This window comes from Rattus norvegicus, chromosome 7, assembly GCF_036323735.1.
Source record: "Rattus norvegicus strain BN/NHsdMcwi chromosome 7, GRCr8, whole genome shotgun sequence".
Lineage (NCBI taxonomy): Eukaryota > Metazoa > Chordata > Mammalia > Rodentia > Muridae > Rattus > Rattus norvegicus.
The window spans coordinates 81,395,779-81,416,624 of NC_086025.1; the positions used below are offsets into that span (position 1 = coordinate 81,395,779).

The 20,846-nt window shown below is 34.4% G+C and overlaps 1 protein-coding gene across 7 annotated transcripts in view; it reads right to left on the reverse strand.

Annotated features, from left to right (window-relative positions):
- Csmd3 (CUB and Sushi multiple domains 3) overlaps positions 1 to 20,846 on the reverse strand; it is a 1,319,129-nt gene that overhangs the window by 758,438 nt on the left and 539,845 nt on the right. For all 7 annotated transcript variants that reach the window (XR_010053386.1, XM_063264433.1, XM_063264432.1 and 4 more), the window contains one exon: positions 5,117 to 5,241. Coding sequence is in view for 6 of the 7 variants with exons in the window: in XM_063264433.1 (XP_063120503.1) it covers positions 5,117 to 5,241 (125 nt within the window). In the remaining variant the exon portion in view is untranslated. The remainder of the gene's footprint in view (positions 1 to 5,116; positions 5,242 to 20,846) is intronic.

Sequence of the window (20,846 nt, forward strand, 5' to 3'; positions counted from 1 at the left end):
GTACAATTATATAGCCCTCATGCTTAGAAGGCTTCCAAACATATTTTCATAGATCTATAAAAAAATTTTGCTATTGTTTTTAAACTCCTTTTCTATTTACAAAAATTCCAAAACTGAAATAGTCGTCTTTCTCCACCTCATGCCCTAGATCTGATCCTAACATTGTAAGTTTACTCATGGCATATTTCCCATATTTAAAATGACTTGCATAGTATTTTTGCCTGGTCATCATGCATTATTTCAAATATGAAAATATCTTTCTTACATAAAATTGCAAATCATTGTACCTGGCATCTTAAAATAGCCTACTGCATATTTCTTGGATTTGTGAGTATGATTTGCCATTAACACAAAATAATATCAAATTCATATTCTACATTATAGATACCATTTAATTTACCATGATCACTCCTGCTGAGTGTTGAACATAAGTGATTAATAAACTAATGAGTTAATGGAAAGATAGTTTATGGAAGGATTGGATGTAGTAATTAAGGAGTGGTATTTTGGCATGCCAACATAAGACTTTAGCTTCTCTTTGACATCTTTGTCCTGTCTTCTCTTAGTCACCTTCCCCACTGTTCTCACAAGTTGTACATGGTACTGTAGGGGAAAACTCAAAACTCTTGACTATTTGGAGCCACCCAATAAATAGTGATTGGACACATCAAAACAATTTGTCCAGGGTACTATTTTTAGATTTGTTAAATGTTTTTAAATTACTAATATTACTTCTCCTACAATTATCATTCACTAAAAATGCAGAAATTGCAATTACGTATGACAATAATGTTAAAGCTGATAATTTACATAAGCTGCATTTTGTGGATTTATTGCATATTCAACTAAAACACAATTATTTTCATAATCTTAAAGTAACAAATACTTCATATATATGCGATTTAGGAAATGATATTTCATTTTGCAGTTATATTATTAATTATTACTATCTTTTAGTTTATAATTTGCTATTTTCCATATGAAATTATGTCCCTTTACAAATAACAATTTCTTGACTGCTCAACCATACAATTTGAGGACGGCAACTATATTAATGATTTCTCAAAGGCACAGTAACACTGATACAGCTATTTACAGCATGCCCTGGAACAAAAGTACATTTATTCTGCCCAAGCACCCATGAGACTTGAGAACAATTCTCTGTTCAGACCCACAGTGGACAGCCATTTTAAAACTTCAATTACTATGTCAGCAGGTTCCCTCCATTACTGTTTCCAGAACCAAAGCAATGGTTTCTAGTAGCAACGAATGTTTTTTAAGCCATACACATGTGTGCCTTGTAAGCAATAAGCAGGTCAATCTTTGCAGACATTGTTAAGCTTTGTAGAACTAATGTAAATTAGGATGAAATTGAAGCAGTATGTGCCTTGTAAATGAATAGATTTTATACATCCCAGCCGACAATGGTAGAATACCTATGGCTGAATATTACACTAGGATATATGTTAGAATCCAAGAGAAGCAACATTAACAGTCAAAAAATGACTTGACATTGCAATGAATGCATAACTCTATCATTTATGAAAAATGACAGAACACGTAAGTTCTGTCTTAGAACAATTTTAATCAACATGATTCATCCAGTTTTGCAAAATAAGTAAATGTCTTGAAGAAAAGAAAAAGGTTTATCATTTCTGTTTTCATTTATATATATATAGATCCTAAAGTCTCAAACTTCTTGCGTTTGCTTTTGTTCCCATGTTAACAGTAATCTCATTTGCTGGAATCAATCATATCTTTTAACATTATTTTTACCATAAAATGTAGATAAAAATGTTAGGGAACATTAAAATACTTTAAACACATGACTTACAAGTCATGATAATTTTTTTTATTGCTGTAATTTAAGGTTGAGTGTAGGCCAGCCCAGGACATTGATAAAAATAATCCCACGAAACATGTTACTTATTCAGTATTTGTTTCAACAAAGTGCTCAAAATATGTTTTATGATTCAATGCATTCTTGTGTCCTGTTCTATGTGTATTTTAAAACAACATTCAGTGTGTGTTTCTATGAAGCTTGTACACATTGAAATCAATATGTCTGTATGCTTGACAACTATAATTCTTTACAAAGAAGAATAGCATTAACACACCATTATATCTAAATACTTATTTAGGTTCATCTAACTTTTATTACAGTTTTGAGACAGGATCTCATCTAGCCCAGGCTGGCTTAGATCTTCCAAGTGAGCTGAAAATGATTTTGAATTATTGATCTCCATGCCCCTACCACCTAAATGACTGGATTGTGGATGTATATCATCATACCTGGCAGTATGTGGTGGTTTAAATATGTTTGGCCCATGAGAAGTGGCACTACTATGAAATGTGACTTATCAGAGATGCACTATATTGTTAAAAAACGTGTGTCACTGTGGAGGTGGAGTTTTGAGATCTCCATGCTTCAGCTCTGCCCAGTGTGGAATGCTACTCACCTCTTGGCTACCTGTGGAAGACAGACTCTTCCTGGTTGCCTTTGAATCAAAGTGTAGAAATTTTGGCCCCTCCAGCACCATGTATGCTTGGATGCTACCATGCTTCCTACCATGACAGTGGCATACTAAACCTCTGAAACTGTAAGCCAGCCCCAGTTAAATGTAGTAATTTATGAGTTGACTTGGTCATGGTATCTCTTCACAGCGATGTAAACCCTAAGACATTGTGTTTAACTCTTGTTCTTAAATTTTATAATATTCTTTGTTCTAATAATGTATTTTAGTGTTATTATATTACATAGAACCCTGTAAAACTTTAAAATAAAAATGAAAAGAGGAAATAAACTTATATGGGTCCGAAATTACCAAGTGAGTACAGTGTACTACTTTGTGTTTTATATTTTTTCTTTGTGTTTCCCTTTTTGATGCTCTGAAATCTGATTTATCTTCCCTGTCTATGTGAATCCTTTAAAGAGTGTTGCAGTCATTTAAGATTTGGAAGACTGCTTCGTTCTCAGCCTTATGCTTTTCATTTCTAAAATGGAGATGATAATGTCTTCACCAAGTTTTTTGAAGAAGTAAATGAGACAAAATATATGCAGTTGTTAACATAATGCCTGGCACATAGTGAATGTTAAAAATAATAGTGACAGCGTTATAGTAACTGTGGATTCCCTCCCACGCAACTCCATTTTCAGTTCCTTCATATTTATTAAAAACACAAGATTGTTCTATTCATATACAGTTGAATATAATTTTTAATCTTTTCTTACTACATCGTAGTTCTATATCTAGCCAATCCTGAAATATCTTTTCTCTTTATAGTACCTAGTACATATGCCCCTTCTCTATTCTGAGATTCTCCTTCTTATATTTAAGAAGAATCCCCTGGGTGTGGTGACTTAAAAAGGCTCCCAGGGAGAACTAAAAAGTCACAACAACTGATACACTAAAAATGCAGAAACATAACTCTTAAAAGTAACCACAGGTACATAATTAAGCAATAGAAATGAGGAAGGTAAATTCCAAATATAGCTTCATAAAAGTTGGTGTCTAATACTTATAAAGACTTGCAACCACCAAATTAGAGAGACCAAGGCAGGAGATTAATATATTAATGAGAAGGTAGCCCAGTGTAAATAAGTTACAGGCCAGTGGGGAATTTATAGCAAGACCTTGTCTCCAAAGTAAAAGTTTATAATATAGTGCTTGTATAATTTTGTATGAATTTTTATTTGAAGAAGTATAGTGGGTGTGGGAGCTAGGACAAAGGAGGAGGGGTGGAGTGTGGGTAGAACAGTTTTTCGGTTAGCAGTCAAGTTTTCAAAAGAGGAAAAGGAACAAGCAAAGCAGATGGCAAAGAGGCAGTCAGAAGGTGGGAAGAGTGTGAAACAATATAGAAGCTAAAAAAAGAGATAACATTGTGGAATGATATTCAGACCTTGTCTTCAATGAAATCATAGTTATTTTGATGCTCTGTTAAAACACAGGACTTGGCATTTGAGTTTAAGAAGTAGGTTTTATTTCTATATGCATAAACTGTAAGTTCTTGCTATATGTGAATATGCTCATCCTAGTGGCATGGTTCTTGCCTTGCAAACATTGTTTATATCCAAGTATATCAATTAGCACACTAGTTTCAATGTCTAAAACATATGGTATGGATTCTATAAGTTAACCACATAAGATATCAGAACAAATTGTTTTATACCATGAAGAGTCACTGGAGTCCGAAAATAATTATAACGAACATACATTAATGCATATGACCTTATATCTGAAAAAGATGAAGTATTCTAATCTGGATACCGTAGCTTCACTTCATTGATTTTCTAGATATTCAAGATTCCACTTTTCTTTCAAACTCTTTTTCATATATATGTGAAAATATAATATTTCTGTATGTTTCTTGTTTCTACAACATATATATGTGTATATATGTATGTATGTATATACTAAAACACACAAAAATTTGTTAACAGTGTCAATTAAATTTTCAATCAAAGCTTGATAAAGATATTCCTTATTTTATACAGAAATATTTTATTTGAGGAATTATGTTAGAATTGGAAATAAAAGCAAAGAAGATGAATACATGCACACACACAGTAACACACAGTCTCTCTCTCTCTCTCTCTCACACACACACACACACACACACACAGACACAGTCTCACACACACAGAGGGGGCGCTAGAAAGAGGAGAATGAGAATATACTTCTGATAACTGGTAATACATTTTAATAAATAATTACATGGCTTTAGTTTAAATTCAATTAAACTGAACTTCATCCCTTGTGATATCCTTCACCACTATAAAGTGACAAGTTCTACAAGTGAAGTTGGAATTTGGTTTACATTTTCCACTTCACTCTCACATACATAGGAAAATTAATTGAAGGATTTGCAAAGGCCAAAGACAATTCCTAATACTTGGTATTATATGCTTTCAGATTTAGTTGTAATCTATATGATTATCAATTTGGAAACTCTTTATATTAAAAGCAGAGCTTCTCTAAAATTCTTAAAAACCCAAGGGTAAATAATAATTTAAAGAATATACATTAAAATTTTATGTTTAATCCTGAGTAAATAAAAAAAAACATGAGTATCACAGTAACTTCCAAGAATATTTTATTGTAATACTTTTCTTTACCTTTACATACAGGCCTGTGGTCACTCCAAGCAGCAAACACTTCAGCTATCCGTTGACAAGTAATGCTTTTTGCTCCCTGTAGAACATAATCTTCATCACAGGAGAACTGCACAGTGGATCCAAGGCTACAATTGAACAAACATTAAGAAATGTCTTTTAGAAAGAAAGAATGTGATAAATAAACACTATATCTAAAAACTCCATTCAATTGGCCAAATTTATAACAATTTTTAAGAAAGAAATGTAACATACAATAAATATAGCTATGTATTTAAATAAAAGATTAGGTGACTTTTCTGTAAATATGTTCAGTGGCAAGAATTAAAGAAATTTATGGCCAATATCAAGTTCAAATATCATAACCTAATTTACCCGTGGGTGGTAAGTGTGGAAAAATAAAAGAAACCTTGACATTCTAATCTGATTTAAAGATTATGGCTTTCTATCAAGCACAATATTTCTCTGGAATGAACTGACATGTATAGGTCACATGACTTTCCAAATGTAGTTGTGCTTTTACATACATAAAAATCATACTTATAAAAAATCATGTCTTCAACAGATACAAAAAAATCGAAATAATCCCATGCATCCTATCAGATCGCCGTGGACTAAGGCTGGTCTTCAACACCATAACAACAACAACAACAACAACAACAACAACAACAAGAAGCCCACATACACCTGGAAGCTGAACAACACTATACACAATGATAAATTGCTCAAAGACGAAATTAAGAAAGACTCTTTGGAATTTAATGAAAATGAAGGCACCACATACTCAAACTTATGGGACACAATGAAAGCAGTGCTAAGAGGAAAATCACAGCTTTGACTGCCTTCAAGAAGAAACTGGAGAGAACATACACTAACAGCTTGACAACACACCTGAAAGCTCTAGGAAAAAAAAAAGAAGCAAATACACCCAAGAGGAGTAGATGGCAGGAAATAATCAACCTCAGAGCTGAAATCAAAGTAGAAACAAAAAGAACTTCTCAAAGAATCAATGAAACTAGGAGCGAGTTCTTTGAGAAAATCAACAAGATAGATTAAACCCATAACTAGACTAACCAGAGGGAGAGAGAGAGTATCCAAATTAACAAAATCGGGAATGAAAAGGGAGAAGGGAGACATAACAACAGAAACTGAAGAAATAAAAAAAGAATCATCAGATTCTACTACAAAAGCCTTTACTCAACAAAACTGAAAAATCTGGATGTCATGGACAATTATCTAGACAGATACCAAATACCAAAGTTAAATCAGAATCAGATAAACCATCTAAACAGTCTCATAACACCTAAAGAAATAGAAGCAGTCATAAAAATCTCCCAATCAAAAAAGTTGAGAAATCTATCAGATCTTCAAACATCTAATGCCAATCCTCTTCAAAGTATTCCCCAAAAGAGAAACAGAAGGAACACCACCCAATTGATTCTATGAATCCACAATTATGCGTATTCCTAAACCACAAACACAACAAAAAAAGAGAACTTCAGCCCAATTTCCCTCATAATTATCAATGCAAAAATACTCAATAAGCGGCTGGGGATTTAGCTCAGTGGTAGAGCGCTTACCTAGGAAGCGCAAGGCCCTGGGTTCGGTCCCCAGCTCCGAAAAAAAGAACCAAAAAAAAAAAATACTCAATAAAATTCTCACAAACCAAATCCAAGAACACATCAAAACAATAATTCACTATGGTCAAGTAGACTTCATCACAGGGATGCAGGGATGATTCCATATATAGAAATCCATCAATGTAATCCATTAAATAAACAAATTAAAAGAAAAAAGTCACATGATCATCTCATTAGATGCTGAGAAAGCATTTGCCAAATTCAACACCCCTTCAGGATAAAAGTCCTGAAAAGAACAGGCATTCAAGGCCCATACCTAAACATAGTAAAAGCTATATACAGCAAACCAGTAGCTAATATTAAACTAAATGGAGAGAAACTTGAAGCAATCCCACTAAAATCAGGGACTAGAAAAGGCTGCCCACTCCTCTCCCTACTTATTCAATATAGTACTGGAAGTCCTTGCCCAAGCTATCAGACAATAAAAGGAAGTCAAGGGATACAAATTGGAAAGAAAGAAGTCAAAATATCACTATTTGCAGATGTCATGAGAGTATACTTAAGTGATCCCAAAAATTCCACAAGAGAACTCTGAAACCTGATAAAGAACTTCAGCAATATATTTGACTGAATATAAAATTTATTAAAAAAAATCAGTATCCTTCCTTTACTTAATAGATAATCAGGCTGAGAAAGAAATGAGAGAAATGACATCCTTCACAATAGTAAAAAAAATATAAAATTATTGTATTATTAGGTGTGACTCTAAACAAACAAGTGAAAGATCTGTGGGACAAAAAATTTCAAGTCTCTGAAGAAAGAAATCGAAGAATTTCTCAGAAGTGAGAAAGATCTCTCATGCTCATAGATTGGCAGGATTAATATAGTAAAATGACCATATTCCTGAAAGCAATCTACAGATTCAATGCAATCCCCTTCAAAATTCCAGCTCAATTCTTCATGGAGTTAGAAAGAGCAATTTGCAAAATCATTTGGAATAACAAAAACCCCAAGATAGCAAAAACTACCCTCAATAATAAAAGAATTTCTGAGGGACTCACCATTCCTGACCTCAAGATGTATTACAGAGCAATAGTTATAAAAACTGTATGGAATATCAATGGGTTATGCTCTAAGATCAAGAATCAACAAATGGGACCTCATTAAATTGCAAAGATTCTATTAAGAGAAGGACATTGTCAATAGGACAAAATGGCAGCCCACAAATTGGGAAAATACCTTTACCAATCCTACATCTGAAAGATGGCTAATATCTAATATATACAAAGAACTCAAGAAGACAGACTCCAGAGAATCAAATAATCCTATTTTAAATTGGGGTACAGGGCCAAACAAGGAATACTCAACTGAGGAATACCGAATATTTGAGAAGCACCTAAACAAATGTTTAACATCCTTAGTCATCAGGGAAATGCAAATCAAAGCAACCCTGAGATTCCACTTCATACTTGTCAGAATGGCTAAGATCAATAGTCAGGAGACAGCAGAGGATGGCAAGGATATGGAGAAAGAGGAACACTCTTCCACTGTTGTGGAAAGTGCTGGAAATAAGTCTGATGGTTCCTCCGATAATTGGACATTGAACTACCTGAGGACCCAGCTCTACCATTCGTGGGCATATACGCAAATGATGCTCCAACATATAACAAAGACACATGCTCTACTATGTTCATAGCAGCCTTATTTATAATAACCAGAAGCTTGAAAGAACCCAGATGTCCTTCAACAGAGGAATAGATACAGAAAATGTAGTACATTTACACAATGGAGTACTAATCAGCTATTTAAAACAATGACTTCATGAAATTCTTAGGCAAATGGATGAAACTAGAAAAATCATCTTGAGTGAGGTAACCCAATCACAAAAGAACACACATGGTATGTACTCACTGATAAGTGGATATTAGCCCAAAAAGCTCTAATACCCAAGAAACAAATCACAGATCATATGAAGCTCAAGAAGAAGGAAGACCAAAATGTGGATGCATCAGTCCTTCTTAGAATGGGGAACAATATCCTCATGGGAGGAAACACTGGGTCAAAGAGTGAAGCAGGGACTGAAGGAAAAGTCATTCAGAAACTTCCCCACCTGGGGATCCATCTGTATGCAGGCACCAAATCCAATCACTATTGCTGATGCCAAGAAGTGCTTGCTGATAGGAGCCTGATATGGATGTCTCTTGATAGACTCTGTCAGAGCCTTACTGATAGAAATGAGGGTGCTTGCAGGTAACCATCAGATTGAGCAGGGGACCCCAATGGAGGAGTTAGAGAAAGGACTAAAGGAGAAGTAACAACAATATCAACCAACCAGACCCTCCAGAGCTGCCAGGAACTAAAGCACCAACTAAAGAGTACACATGGAGGGAACCATGGCTCTAGAGCACATGTAGCAGAGGGTGGCTTTGTCTGGCATCAATAAGAAGAGAAGCCCTTGGTCCTGTGAAGGCTCCTTTCCCCAGTGCAGGGAAATAGCTGGGTGTTGAGGTTGAAGAGGTATGTGGGTGTGGGAACATCTTCATAGAAGCAGGGGGAAGGGGGCAGAGGGAGTATGGGAATGGGGTGGGGAGAAAGGATAACACTTGAAATGTAAATAGATAAAATATCCAATAAGAAATTTAAAAAAGAAAAAAAAAGAAAAAATGTCACGTCCATGTTATATTGGTAGAATTGTCTATTCCATTTGACCCCAGAAATAGTCATATAAGCCTAAGATTTCAGAGAAGCAGAATACTCACATGGCAGACGAATCTGGACTAGAGATCAAGTCTCTGCCTCAAGAAAACAATTCACAAAATACAAACCATTCTATATTTAATGCAGTGAAATTTAAATTTTGCTTTTCTTCTGATTAAAATGAGCCAGCTAATTCCTATATTTTTAAGGTTTCATATATTTCAATGGGTAATGCAGGTTTTCATAAACACTGCAATCTTCTTTTAAAAATTTATAACAATAGTGAGTAAAATAGTCATCAAAAAGAAAAAAGCATTCTATGCCTTCTAAGTTCAGAGAAAGGGGAAATGAATAATATCTAGAACATATAAAATATAATTAAGTGATAAAATGGCAACTCTCCTATTTAAGTAGATGAATAAAAGAAGAGGACATTTATAAAACAAGATAAATGATAAATAAATGTTTTTATCTCTTTTACAGCCTTAGCGCCCCCCAACACACACACAAATTCAAATTTAGACTAATTTCATATTCTAGTTTACCCAGGAATAGTGATTGTCACCTGGAAAACAAATGTTTTCCTGAATGTGGGAAAAAAGATATTCCTATATATTGTAAGTTGTATCATAAACAATAGTAACTATTTTGAATATTAAATCAGACAATTCTCAAAATCTAAAAGTATAATTTCCACATGATCCATATATCCTATTTGAATGAATATACAATTGACTGATACCTTAATATAGGCATGGTTGCACATCTATTTATTTATATACTATTCACAATAGCAAGGAACTAATATCTACATACATGAATAGAAAATGTACATATTCATGACAAATTTTATTCAGAATAAATAAAAACTGAAATTTGCTGGAAAATGGATGTGAATAGACAAACACAATATTCTCTTTTTTTATTTGTAGAATCAAATTTATAATGCATGTGTATATGTAGAAGAGTTTGGTTACAGGTCACAATTAGATATTATCCATGAATATACTTAGAGAACCTGTACTCAAATTAAAAAATCTAAAGGAAATAGATATTTTTCCTCATAGGTACTATTTACCAAAATTTAGTCAAAATCAGGTGAACAATTTAAATATAGCTGTAACTTGTAAAGAAATAGAAACAGTCATTAAGAGTCTCCCAAGGGAAAAAAAATCAGGACCAGATAGTTTTACTATAGAATTCTACCATGTACACAAAGAAGTGTTAAAGCTAATACTCCATATCCACAAAGGAGAACAGAAGGAACATTGCTTAACTTATTTTATGAGGCTACAGTTGCCCTGATACACAAACCATACAAAGACTTAATAATGAAGGGATCATTATCTATGTTTTCTAATGCACAGATGTAAAAATACTCTGTAAAATATATTTTTAAAAATCCAAGAACATATTTAAAAGATCATCTACCTTGAGCATTTAACCTTCATCCCAGAGACTGAGGGATCATTCAAAATACAAAAAATTAGTAAATGTAATCCGCAGTATGAACAAACGGAAAGGCAACAACCACATAATCATCTCATCAGATACAGAGGAATCCTTTGAGAAAATCCAACACCCTTCATGATAAATGTTCTGGAAAGGTTAGGGACACAAGGAACTTATATGAACAACATAATGACAATTTATAACATATTTATAGATTACGTTGAATTAAATGGAGAGAAACTCAGAGCAGTCTCACTAAAATCAACAACAAAACATAACTACCTATTCTCTCCTTAGCTACTCAATATAGTATTTAAATTTTTAGTAAGAGCAAGAAGACAACTAAGATGATACATATTGGGAAAAAAGAAGTAATAGTAGTATTATTTGTGGATAATATTATAGTATGAATAAGGGATCCTAAAATTCCACAAGGAAATCAGGGAACACTTATAGCTAATAAAAATTTTAATCAAAGTGGCTGGATATAAGATTAACTCAAAATATTCAGTAATTCTCTTATGTACAAATGACAAATGGACTGAAATAAATCAGGGCATCAGCATCTTTCACATTAGCTTCAAATAATACAAGATATCTTGGTGTAACTTATACTCAAGCAAGTATTACAATAACTTTAAATACTGTAAGAAGGAAATTGAAGGTTATGATTGGTGGAAAGATCTCTCATGCTCATGGACAGGGGATTAACATTGTAAAGTTGTCATCCTGCTGAAAGAAATCTACATATTCAGTTAAATGCAATTCAAAATAATTTATTTCTTGATGCATTTATGTATTTATTTATAATTATATTTTTTGCAGATCTTGAAAGGACAAGTTTCAACTTCATACAGAAAAATAAAAACCCAGGAAAACTAAAACAATTCTGAACAGTAAAAATCTTTTGGAGATCTCATCTTTCTAGATTTCAAATTGTATTAGAGAACTATAGTAATAAAAAAATGCCATGGTGTGGCATTAAATACAGACATGCTGAACAGTGGAATCAACTTGAGGACCAGATATAAATCCACAGATATATGGACACCTGATTATTTTAAATATAGAAGCCAGAAATACAAACTGGAAAAAAGAAAGAATCTTCAACAAATGGTGCTTGTCAAACTGAGTGGCTGGAAGAGGATTACAAATAGATCCATGTCTATCATCCTGAACAAAGTTCAAGTTAAAGTTGACCAAAGACCTCAACAAAAAACCAATACACTTAACTAGATAGAAGAGAAAAAAAGTATGAAATAGCACTGAATGCTTTGGCACATGAAATGACTTTTTATAGAGAATGCTAATAATACAGGCAACTATTAATGAGAAAATAAATTTAAAAAACCACATATTTAAGAGGATGACCTTGTTGGGCACCAAAGGGAGGAGAAGCCCTTGGTCCTGCCAAGGCTGGATTCCTCAGGATAGGGGAATGTCAGGTTGGGGAGGTGGGAAGGAGTGGGTAGTTGGGTGGGTGAAAGGGGATAACATTTGAAATGTAAGTGAAGAAAATCCCCCCTCCAAAAAAAAGGACAACTCAGATAGCTGTTGCGTATATACAACATGGTCCCAGTGTGTCACAGAGAACGGTTGAATTTGATGTGATACAGACAGCCAATGCGCATTCACAACATTGTCCCAGTGTGTAGTTTTAAATAAAATCGTGTGATTGTTATGCCAAAAAACCCACATAATTTTAAAAATTAATTAATTTTTTTATTTCCTTTAAACCCAATCTCAGCAATACCTCTCTGACCAGGACCCCTTGATTCAAGTCCTGCCCCCATTTCCCTTTGAGAAGGGGAACTATTGCTCTAGATGTCACCCCCCTACTTCCTTAACATCCCCCTTCCCCCAACTCACATAACAAGTCACTCTGCTGGACTAAGCTCATCCTCTCCCACTGAACCCAGACAAGACTGTTCACTTAGGGGCGCAGGATCCATGGGTAAAAAGGTAGGCAATAGGCTCAGGGACAACCCTTGCTCTAGTTGTTTGCAGGACCCTTATGAAGACTAAGCTGCTCATCTGTTACGTATGTGCTGAGGACCTAGGCCCAGCCTGTGCTTGCTGGTCTGGTTGGTGATTCAGTCTTTGGGAGCCCCTGAGGGTCCAGTTGGTTGACTCCTGGTCTTCCTGTGTAGTCCCAGTTCTCTTTGGGTCCCTAAGTCTTTCTTTTAATTCTTTCATAAAACCCCCTGAGCTCCATCTAACATGTGAATGTGAGTCCCTGCATCTCTTTTCCTTGTTGCTGGGTGGAGTCTCTCAGAGGGTGTTATACTATACTAGGCTTCTGTCTGCAAGCATAACAGAGTATCATTAACAGTGTCAAGCATTGGTTCTTCTTCCTGGCATGTTCTCAATTTGGGGCCGTCATTGGTTTCTGTTTCCTCAGTCTCTGTTCTATCTTTGTCCTTGCACATGTTTTAGGCAGGGCACATTTTGTCTCTGTGATGGGTTGCTGTCCTTATCCTTCCTCTCAGAATCTTGCCTGTCTACAGGAAGTGGCCACTTTAGCATCCATATGCCCCACTGCAAGGAATCCCAGGTAGAGTTGACCTTCAGAACTTCCGGGGCATCTTCCCATCCCAGGTCTCTGGCTAGTCTTAGAGATTGTTCCCTCTCTTCACAGCAGATCTCCCTTCTCTCTCCCATGCTCTCCCTACATATAATCTTCCTTGGCCCCTGCCCCACTCCCCTCTCCATTCCCTCTCCTACCCAGTTCTGTCCTTTCGACCTCCAATATCTATTTTGCTTTCTCTTCTAAGAAAGATTCAAACATACTCCCTTGTGACCTCCTTCTTATTTGGCTTCTTCGGGTCTCTTGATTATAGCTTGGTTAGCCTGTCTTTCATGGCTAGTATCAACTTATAACTGAGTACCTACTGTGCATGAACTTTGGGCCTGGGTTATCACACTCAGGATGATATTTTCTAGTTCCATCCATTTGCCTATGAAATTCACGATTTTCTTGTTTTTAATGGCTGAGTAATATTCCATTGTGCAGATATGCCCTATGTTTTGTATTTGTTTGGTTGAGAGACATCTAGGTTGTTTTCAGTTTCTGGCTATTATAAGGAAAGCTGCTATGAACATGATTGAGCAAATGTCCGTGTGGGATGCTCTGGCATCTTTAGGGTATATGCCAAGGAGTGATATATCTTGGTCTTGAAGTAGAACTATTCCCAATCTTCTGAGGAACCATCAAATTGATTTCCTGAGTGCTTGTACAAATGTTTGCTCCCACCATCGGTGGAGGAGTATTTGCCTTGCTCATCAACATCATCGGCGTGTACTGTCCTTTAAGTTTGTATCTTAGCCATCCTAATGGGTGTAAGGTACAATCTCAGAGTTGTTTTGATTTATATTTGATGATTATTTATTATTATATTTATATTTGATGATTACAGGCTTTGAGCACTACTTTAGGTGCTTCTCAGCCATTCACAATTCCTCTGTTGAGAATTCTGTTTAGCTCTCTACCCCATTTTTAATTGGGTTATTTGGATCATTGGTGTTGAGTTTCTTGACATATTTCAAATATTAGCCCTCTGTTGGATGTAGGGTTAGTGAAAATCAAACACAAGGGGGCCAACCTAAGCACAACAAAGGCAATATACAGCAAGTCAATAGCCAACACCAAATTAAAAGGGAGAAACTTAAAGCATTTCCCTTAAAGTGGAGGAGAAGATAATGCTGTCCACTCTCCCAATGTCTATCCAATATAGTACTTGAAATTCTTGCTAGAGGAATAACTAACTAAAGGAGATCAAGGGGATATAAATTGGAGAGGAGTAAGTCATAAACAGATGATTATAATATTATATATAAGCAAGTTCTAATAAGCAAAATAAATTGTAGAACTTGTTCAATTACTGCATCTTATTAAATTAATAATAATTTCTAGTGCTCTCTATATTTGCAACAAATGAGGTTATTTAATTTTAATCGGGTTTTTCATGATAAGATATATAAAATACATCATCTTTAAGTCATTTGATTTTAGTGGGTTTTTTGTGAGGGGATTATTATAAATAAACATGTATTATCTGGATATAGACAACCATTAAACATAAGCAACTACCTATGTACCTTTGCTGCCAAGTCAAAAATTATCCTTGATTGCCTCTGATGGATGTAAAATTATTCTCCCAATGAGGTAACAATTTCATTTTTCTCTTCCCCCAGATAATGCAGAGTAATTTACATGTCAAAAGAAGAGGGAGTGTAGGTAGTAGTTTAGGTCACAGAATCAGATCTGCTAATCCCTAGCTCATCCTCTGTAGAAGAAATGAAGCTTCATGGATTGAGCACATATCAGGCACTCAAATATGTCTACTAGGCTAAAACAGGACACAAGGCGCCTGGGATCCTTAAAATTGAAAGTCATCTCAGTATCTCTGTTTCGGTCTCTTTGGGGTTTAATGCTTCACTCTCATAATTGGCTAATGCAAAATATCTTCTTCATTTATTGGGTTCGAACTCAAATATTACTGTCGTGTATATATTTCAGATACCTAGTTCGTATTTCAGATGTTACTGTAATATATGTTGACCCAGAACTCACACTTTTTTCTTTTGTCATTATCAAGGCTTGCTCTTTAATATTCTGTTATACTGATCCTGAAGCCTTTCCTCATCTAGTCAATGTAGAGCTGAATAGTTCCTTCTCTGTATCTAAAATAAGCCAGCAGATACATGTATTTACTGCTGTGTCTGCTAGCCATCACGGAGAAAATATAGAGGAGTGTAGATAAAGAAGACAGGGAAGAAGGAGAGTAATTTCTGACCACTATTTTGCAATAAGCTAGCTCATGTCATTTGAAAGCATTATCCAGGGCGTCTGGAACACATACCTTATGGTTTTCATCTGATTTAGAAGACTGCCCAGGGTGTTCTATATTTAAACTAGAGTCTCTGTGACTAGTAGTAATCATTTTATATCAAGACTTAACTTACATCAGAAGAATGTAAACTCCTTGCCTGATACATGCTTTAAGTTACTTATTTCTCTTTTAAACCATTACTCCTTCCTGGACTATTAAAGAAAAAGAAAAAGAAAAAAATCACTTGAACTAGTCATTTACAGGAAGACATCTCCATGCAGTATCACTGAAAATATATTCAATAACAGCAAAAATACAACAATGCAAAATAACAGAGATGAGAAATCATAGAATAGCATCTTTTGAGTAGGATCTGGGCTCAATGTTTAGGAAATAGATGTTTCAAACAAATGAGCATTCTTTTTTTTTCCATTATGTCTTTTTTAGTGAAGTATTTTAAGGATGTGAAGAAAGAGAAGTCTTGGCGGTTAAGAGTTTTTATTTTTTCTTAGAAGACACAAGTGTATTTCCCAGTATCCATGCTGGGTAACTCACAACCACTTGTACCTTGAGCTCTGGGGTATCCAACAGACTTTACTGGACATCTTGACAATTAAATAAATGTCTCATGAATTTACAGAGTTGTGCCACATATACATGAATAAAAATAAATTTTGGAGATTTAAATAAACCTAAAGAAAACCAGTAACTATGGAAAGTTAATAATACATGTAAAAACAGATTTATAAGAAATACTTAATTACACTGAAGTGATAAAAAGACGATTGTATGTAACTACCATAATTTCTCTGTCAGTTCTGAAGATATGTCAACACTTCTCATCTAACCCCTTCTACATTAGACAGATAGTCAGTACGATGCAACAATCCAAAATAAATGATTGAGCACATTATTAAGACTCAAAACATCAGGCAGATGGCACAAAATGACATTGCTTGGAAACAAGTATGGATCTTCACAGTAATTATGTTGGCCCATCTTTAAATGTCATTATCTTTTTAAAAATACTTGGCCTGTTCTATAAAGTTTTAAAAGCTGTCAGTGGAAATACATACACACACACACACACACACACACACACACACACACACACACACACACACACACATATATAGTCTTTGAAACTAGATTGTTTGAAATAGTGAAGTTATAGATTTATTTATAATCAAATACAATATTAACAAAGGAAAAGAAAAGACATGACAGCTGTTGATATTGGATTCAAAGAGAGGGTTCTCAAGACCAAACAATCTTATCAACAATGCCTTCATGATGAATAGGTGTTTTAAGATTTTTTTTAAAGACTGTATTGTGGTTAGTTTAAAGTTTTCATGATTTCCTGACAAATGCAGAATCCAACATTAACACAGATGGCTAGTCTTCCAAATTAAAATTTTCTTTTTTCTTTTTCCCGGAGCTGGGGACCGAACCCGGGGCCTTGTGCTTGCTAGGCAAGCGCTCTACCACTGAGCTAAATCCCCAACCCCCAAATTAAAATTTTATGAGGAGAAATTAACCAGATATAAAGTCTGATGCAAAAGCTAAAGCTTATGTAAAACATTTTTGTAGTGAAAAGAATAAAGTCCTAAAATGCAGAGAAAAATAAACTAAACCAACTAAATCTTAATATAACAGGATAATACTTTTGAAAACGATCAAATAATTCTTTAAATTTATTTAAATTAGCACTTCCAACAATGACTAATTGAACATTAAAAAACATAAGTTACTTTTTCTTTCACTAAAATAAAATTTAGGGCAATTTTTAAAAATATGGTCATTATGTGTTCTAAGGATACAAATTAATTTAGGGATGAACAGCAACTAAATTTTAAAATGTTCAGTTTTGTATGCCTATAACTTTCAACATCTCTGGAGCAAAAATAAGTTTTGACATCCAGAACTCTATAGAGAAGTTCATACTTTTCTGCAGTTGCCTTCCATAAACCCAATTATACATTAGAAAAATTCATGGGTTTACAAGTTTCTTTTATTCTATGACAATAAAAGTTTATGCCAACTGGTCACTGCTAAAAACATAAATAAAAAAGCATTATATGAGCAGGTGATATTTAACTGCACACACAAAAGCACACATATAAGCAATAATATTTAGTAGAAAATAGGCAGTGAATTTGGAGGATAGGAAGAAATATATGGCAGTGTTTAGAGTGATGAAAGAATATGGAGAACTGTTCAACATATATAAATGTATATAACTATATCTGTATATCTACATATAAATAAAATTTTAATTTATATATGTCTTTATAAAATATATACTATCTATAAAATTATATATACATATATATATAATAGTACATGTGATCACTTGCACAGTAGATCACATTATTTAAAATAAACACGTATGTACTTCCTATTCCTATTTTTTGACATATGACTTAACTGAACAATATCATGTTTCACTTGTAGTAAGAGTTTTAGGCTGTTGACAGCACTCCAAATTAAATTGGTTATTTTTATTATTATTATTATTATTATTATTATTATTATTATTATTATTATTAGTGGTGGTTTGCATGATTCTAAGATTTTCCAAAACATTTGTTCAAATGCGAGAAAAAAGCAGTAAAGATATCATAGTCTTCTTAAATGGTCATTTTATCACTCTTCTATAGACAATTTCATCTTCTCCTTAGGTTGTGTCAATAGAACCAGTATTGTATCAAATGAGAATAGATTCAATTGAGCATTCAGACACTGTTGTGTTTGTCTTATCTCTTGTGTTTGCAGCAAGTGTGGATTTGACTCCAGGATGCCTTGCTATAGTAAGTGTTTAAGTGTCACTCAGATACTTAAACACTGCAACACAGCTATTTGATATTTGATTCAAAGATGGGATTCTCCAGACCAAACAATCTTATCAGCAATGCATTAGGATGGATGGGGGCTTTTTTTGGGGGGGGTGCTAGTCTAGTTTATTACAGAAGTATGTTTACAAGGTTGAACAAACAATTAATAGCTACAGAAAAGCAACATTTCTCTATTCAAATATAGAATGTGATAGATGATAGATAGATAGATAGATAGATAGATAGATAGATAGATAGATGATAGATAGATAGCCTTCAAAAACCTCAGAGATGTACAGAATATGACATTTAAAAATGTTTTATTATTAAAAGCCTTTTTTCCAGTGAGACATGTCAACTCCTGGCGGCACCCCCAGTCTAGTTCAATGATGATGATGTCATAAGCATTCCTGAAATTCATAGGCAAATGGATGGAACTAGAAAATATCATTCTGAGTGAGGTAACCCAATCACAAAAACCAAAAATAAAAACACATATTTTGAAATGTTACACACTCACTGATAAAAAGATATTAACTCAAAGCTCAGATTACTCAATCGTACAATCCACAGACCACATGAAGCTCAAGAAGAACGACCAAAGTGTGGATGCTTCAGTCCTTCTTAGAAGGGGGAACAAAAATATTCATAGGAGGAGATACAGAGCTAAAGTTTGGAGCAGATACTGAAGGAAAGGCCATCCAGAGCCTGCCCCACCTTGGAGATCCAACTCAAGTACATACAACCACCAAAGTCAGACAATATTGCTGATGCCAAGAAGTGCATGCTGACAGGGGCCTGATATGGCTGTCTCCTGAGAGGTTCTGCCAGAGTATGACAAATACAGAGGGGAATGCTCAGAGCTAACCATTGAACCAAGAATGGGGACCCCATTGCAAGAATTATAGATAGGATTTAAGGAGCTAAAGGGGTTTGCAACCCCATAAGAACAACAGTACCAAACACCAGAGCTCCCAGGTACTAACCTACCATCCAAAGAGTACACATGGACAGACCCATGGCTCCAGTTGCATTATGTAGCAGAGGTTGGCCTTGTTGGGCACCAATGGGAGGAGAAGCTCTTGGTACTGACAAGGTTCAACCCCTAGTGTAAGGGAATATCAGGGGAGGAATTATTCTGTAGGTCAACAATTCAAATTTGTCAGAGTCTGTTCATCAAATAATGTATATAAAACAAACTCATATTTTCATATTTAATTAATTAATAGTATACCTTACTGTGAAAACTTGCAAGTCAATAAGATTAGACTTCCTGTAGATGCCCAAGAACTGTGGCATTCCATGGAACAATCTAGCTTTTATTAAAACATAGAATTTCAAAACAAATATATCTCAAACATCTCACTATGTTGTGATACTGTAATCCTTTAATAAATAGACATATCTCACTTATAATTCAGATGTATTTAAATCACTGTCATTTAACCTAATAAATTTGGTATAAGAAATTTCCTATAACTTATAATTAAAGAAATTTGAATTATTTTTAACGTTGAGAGCAACATTTCCTGTCACATAAAATGCCTTTTATGTAAAAGCAAAATGATAAATAGTACTTTAACTAATGTTGGGTGAAATCAGCATCACCTTTGAAAAAGCTAAGAGAAGTTAAAAAAGTTGAGCATGCCAGGTTTATGGTTTTGTTCCAAGATCTACAGCCAGATATATGTGGAGAATTCATATTACAGTCAAACATATATCATCCTATAAAACATTATCTAATTTATCCAAGTATGTGGTACAATTAATACTGATTGTCAATATGACATTATCTAATTTATTCAATTATGTGGCACAATTCATAGTGATTGTCAATATGACATGGTCTAAAATAAAGAATTGCTCAAGAGGCCCAGCATAGGGACATCTGTTATTGCTTTCCCTGCTGCGTTGGATTGTATCATTCTCCTGTAAGGCAAAGTACGTATATTCCTACTTCTTTAAGTGGCTTGTTGTCACTGATGTTATTTTTTAACCAAAGAGATAAATTGCAAAGGGAGACATGGAGATATTATTATGATAACTTACCATGGGATTGTCAGTGTTTTAAAATTGATTTTTGTAGGAATGTCAGAAAGTTTGGAACTCAGGGCATTCAGCTAGAAAAGTTCATGAACTGTGAATTGACATTAAAGCACCATTTAATAATGATAGAGACGACAAGGTAAACAGTAGAGGCACAACTCTTGCAGTTACAGAGGGAGGATTTGATGAGGGACCAAGCTAAATGGCTTTAATGTAATATTCTCACAATCCATTTGGCTGCATTCATTCTGTGTTCTGAGAACTTTACTGGACTTGTATGTAAGGATAATAG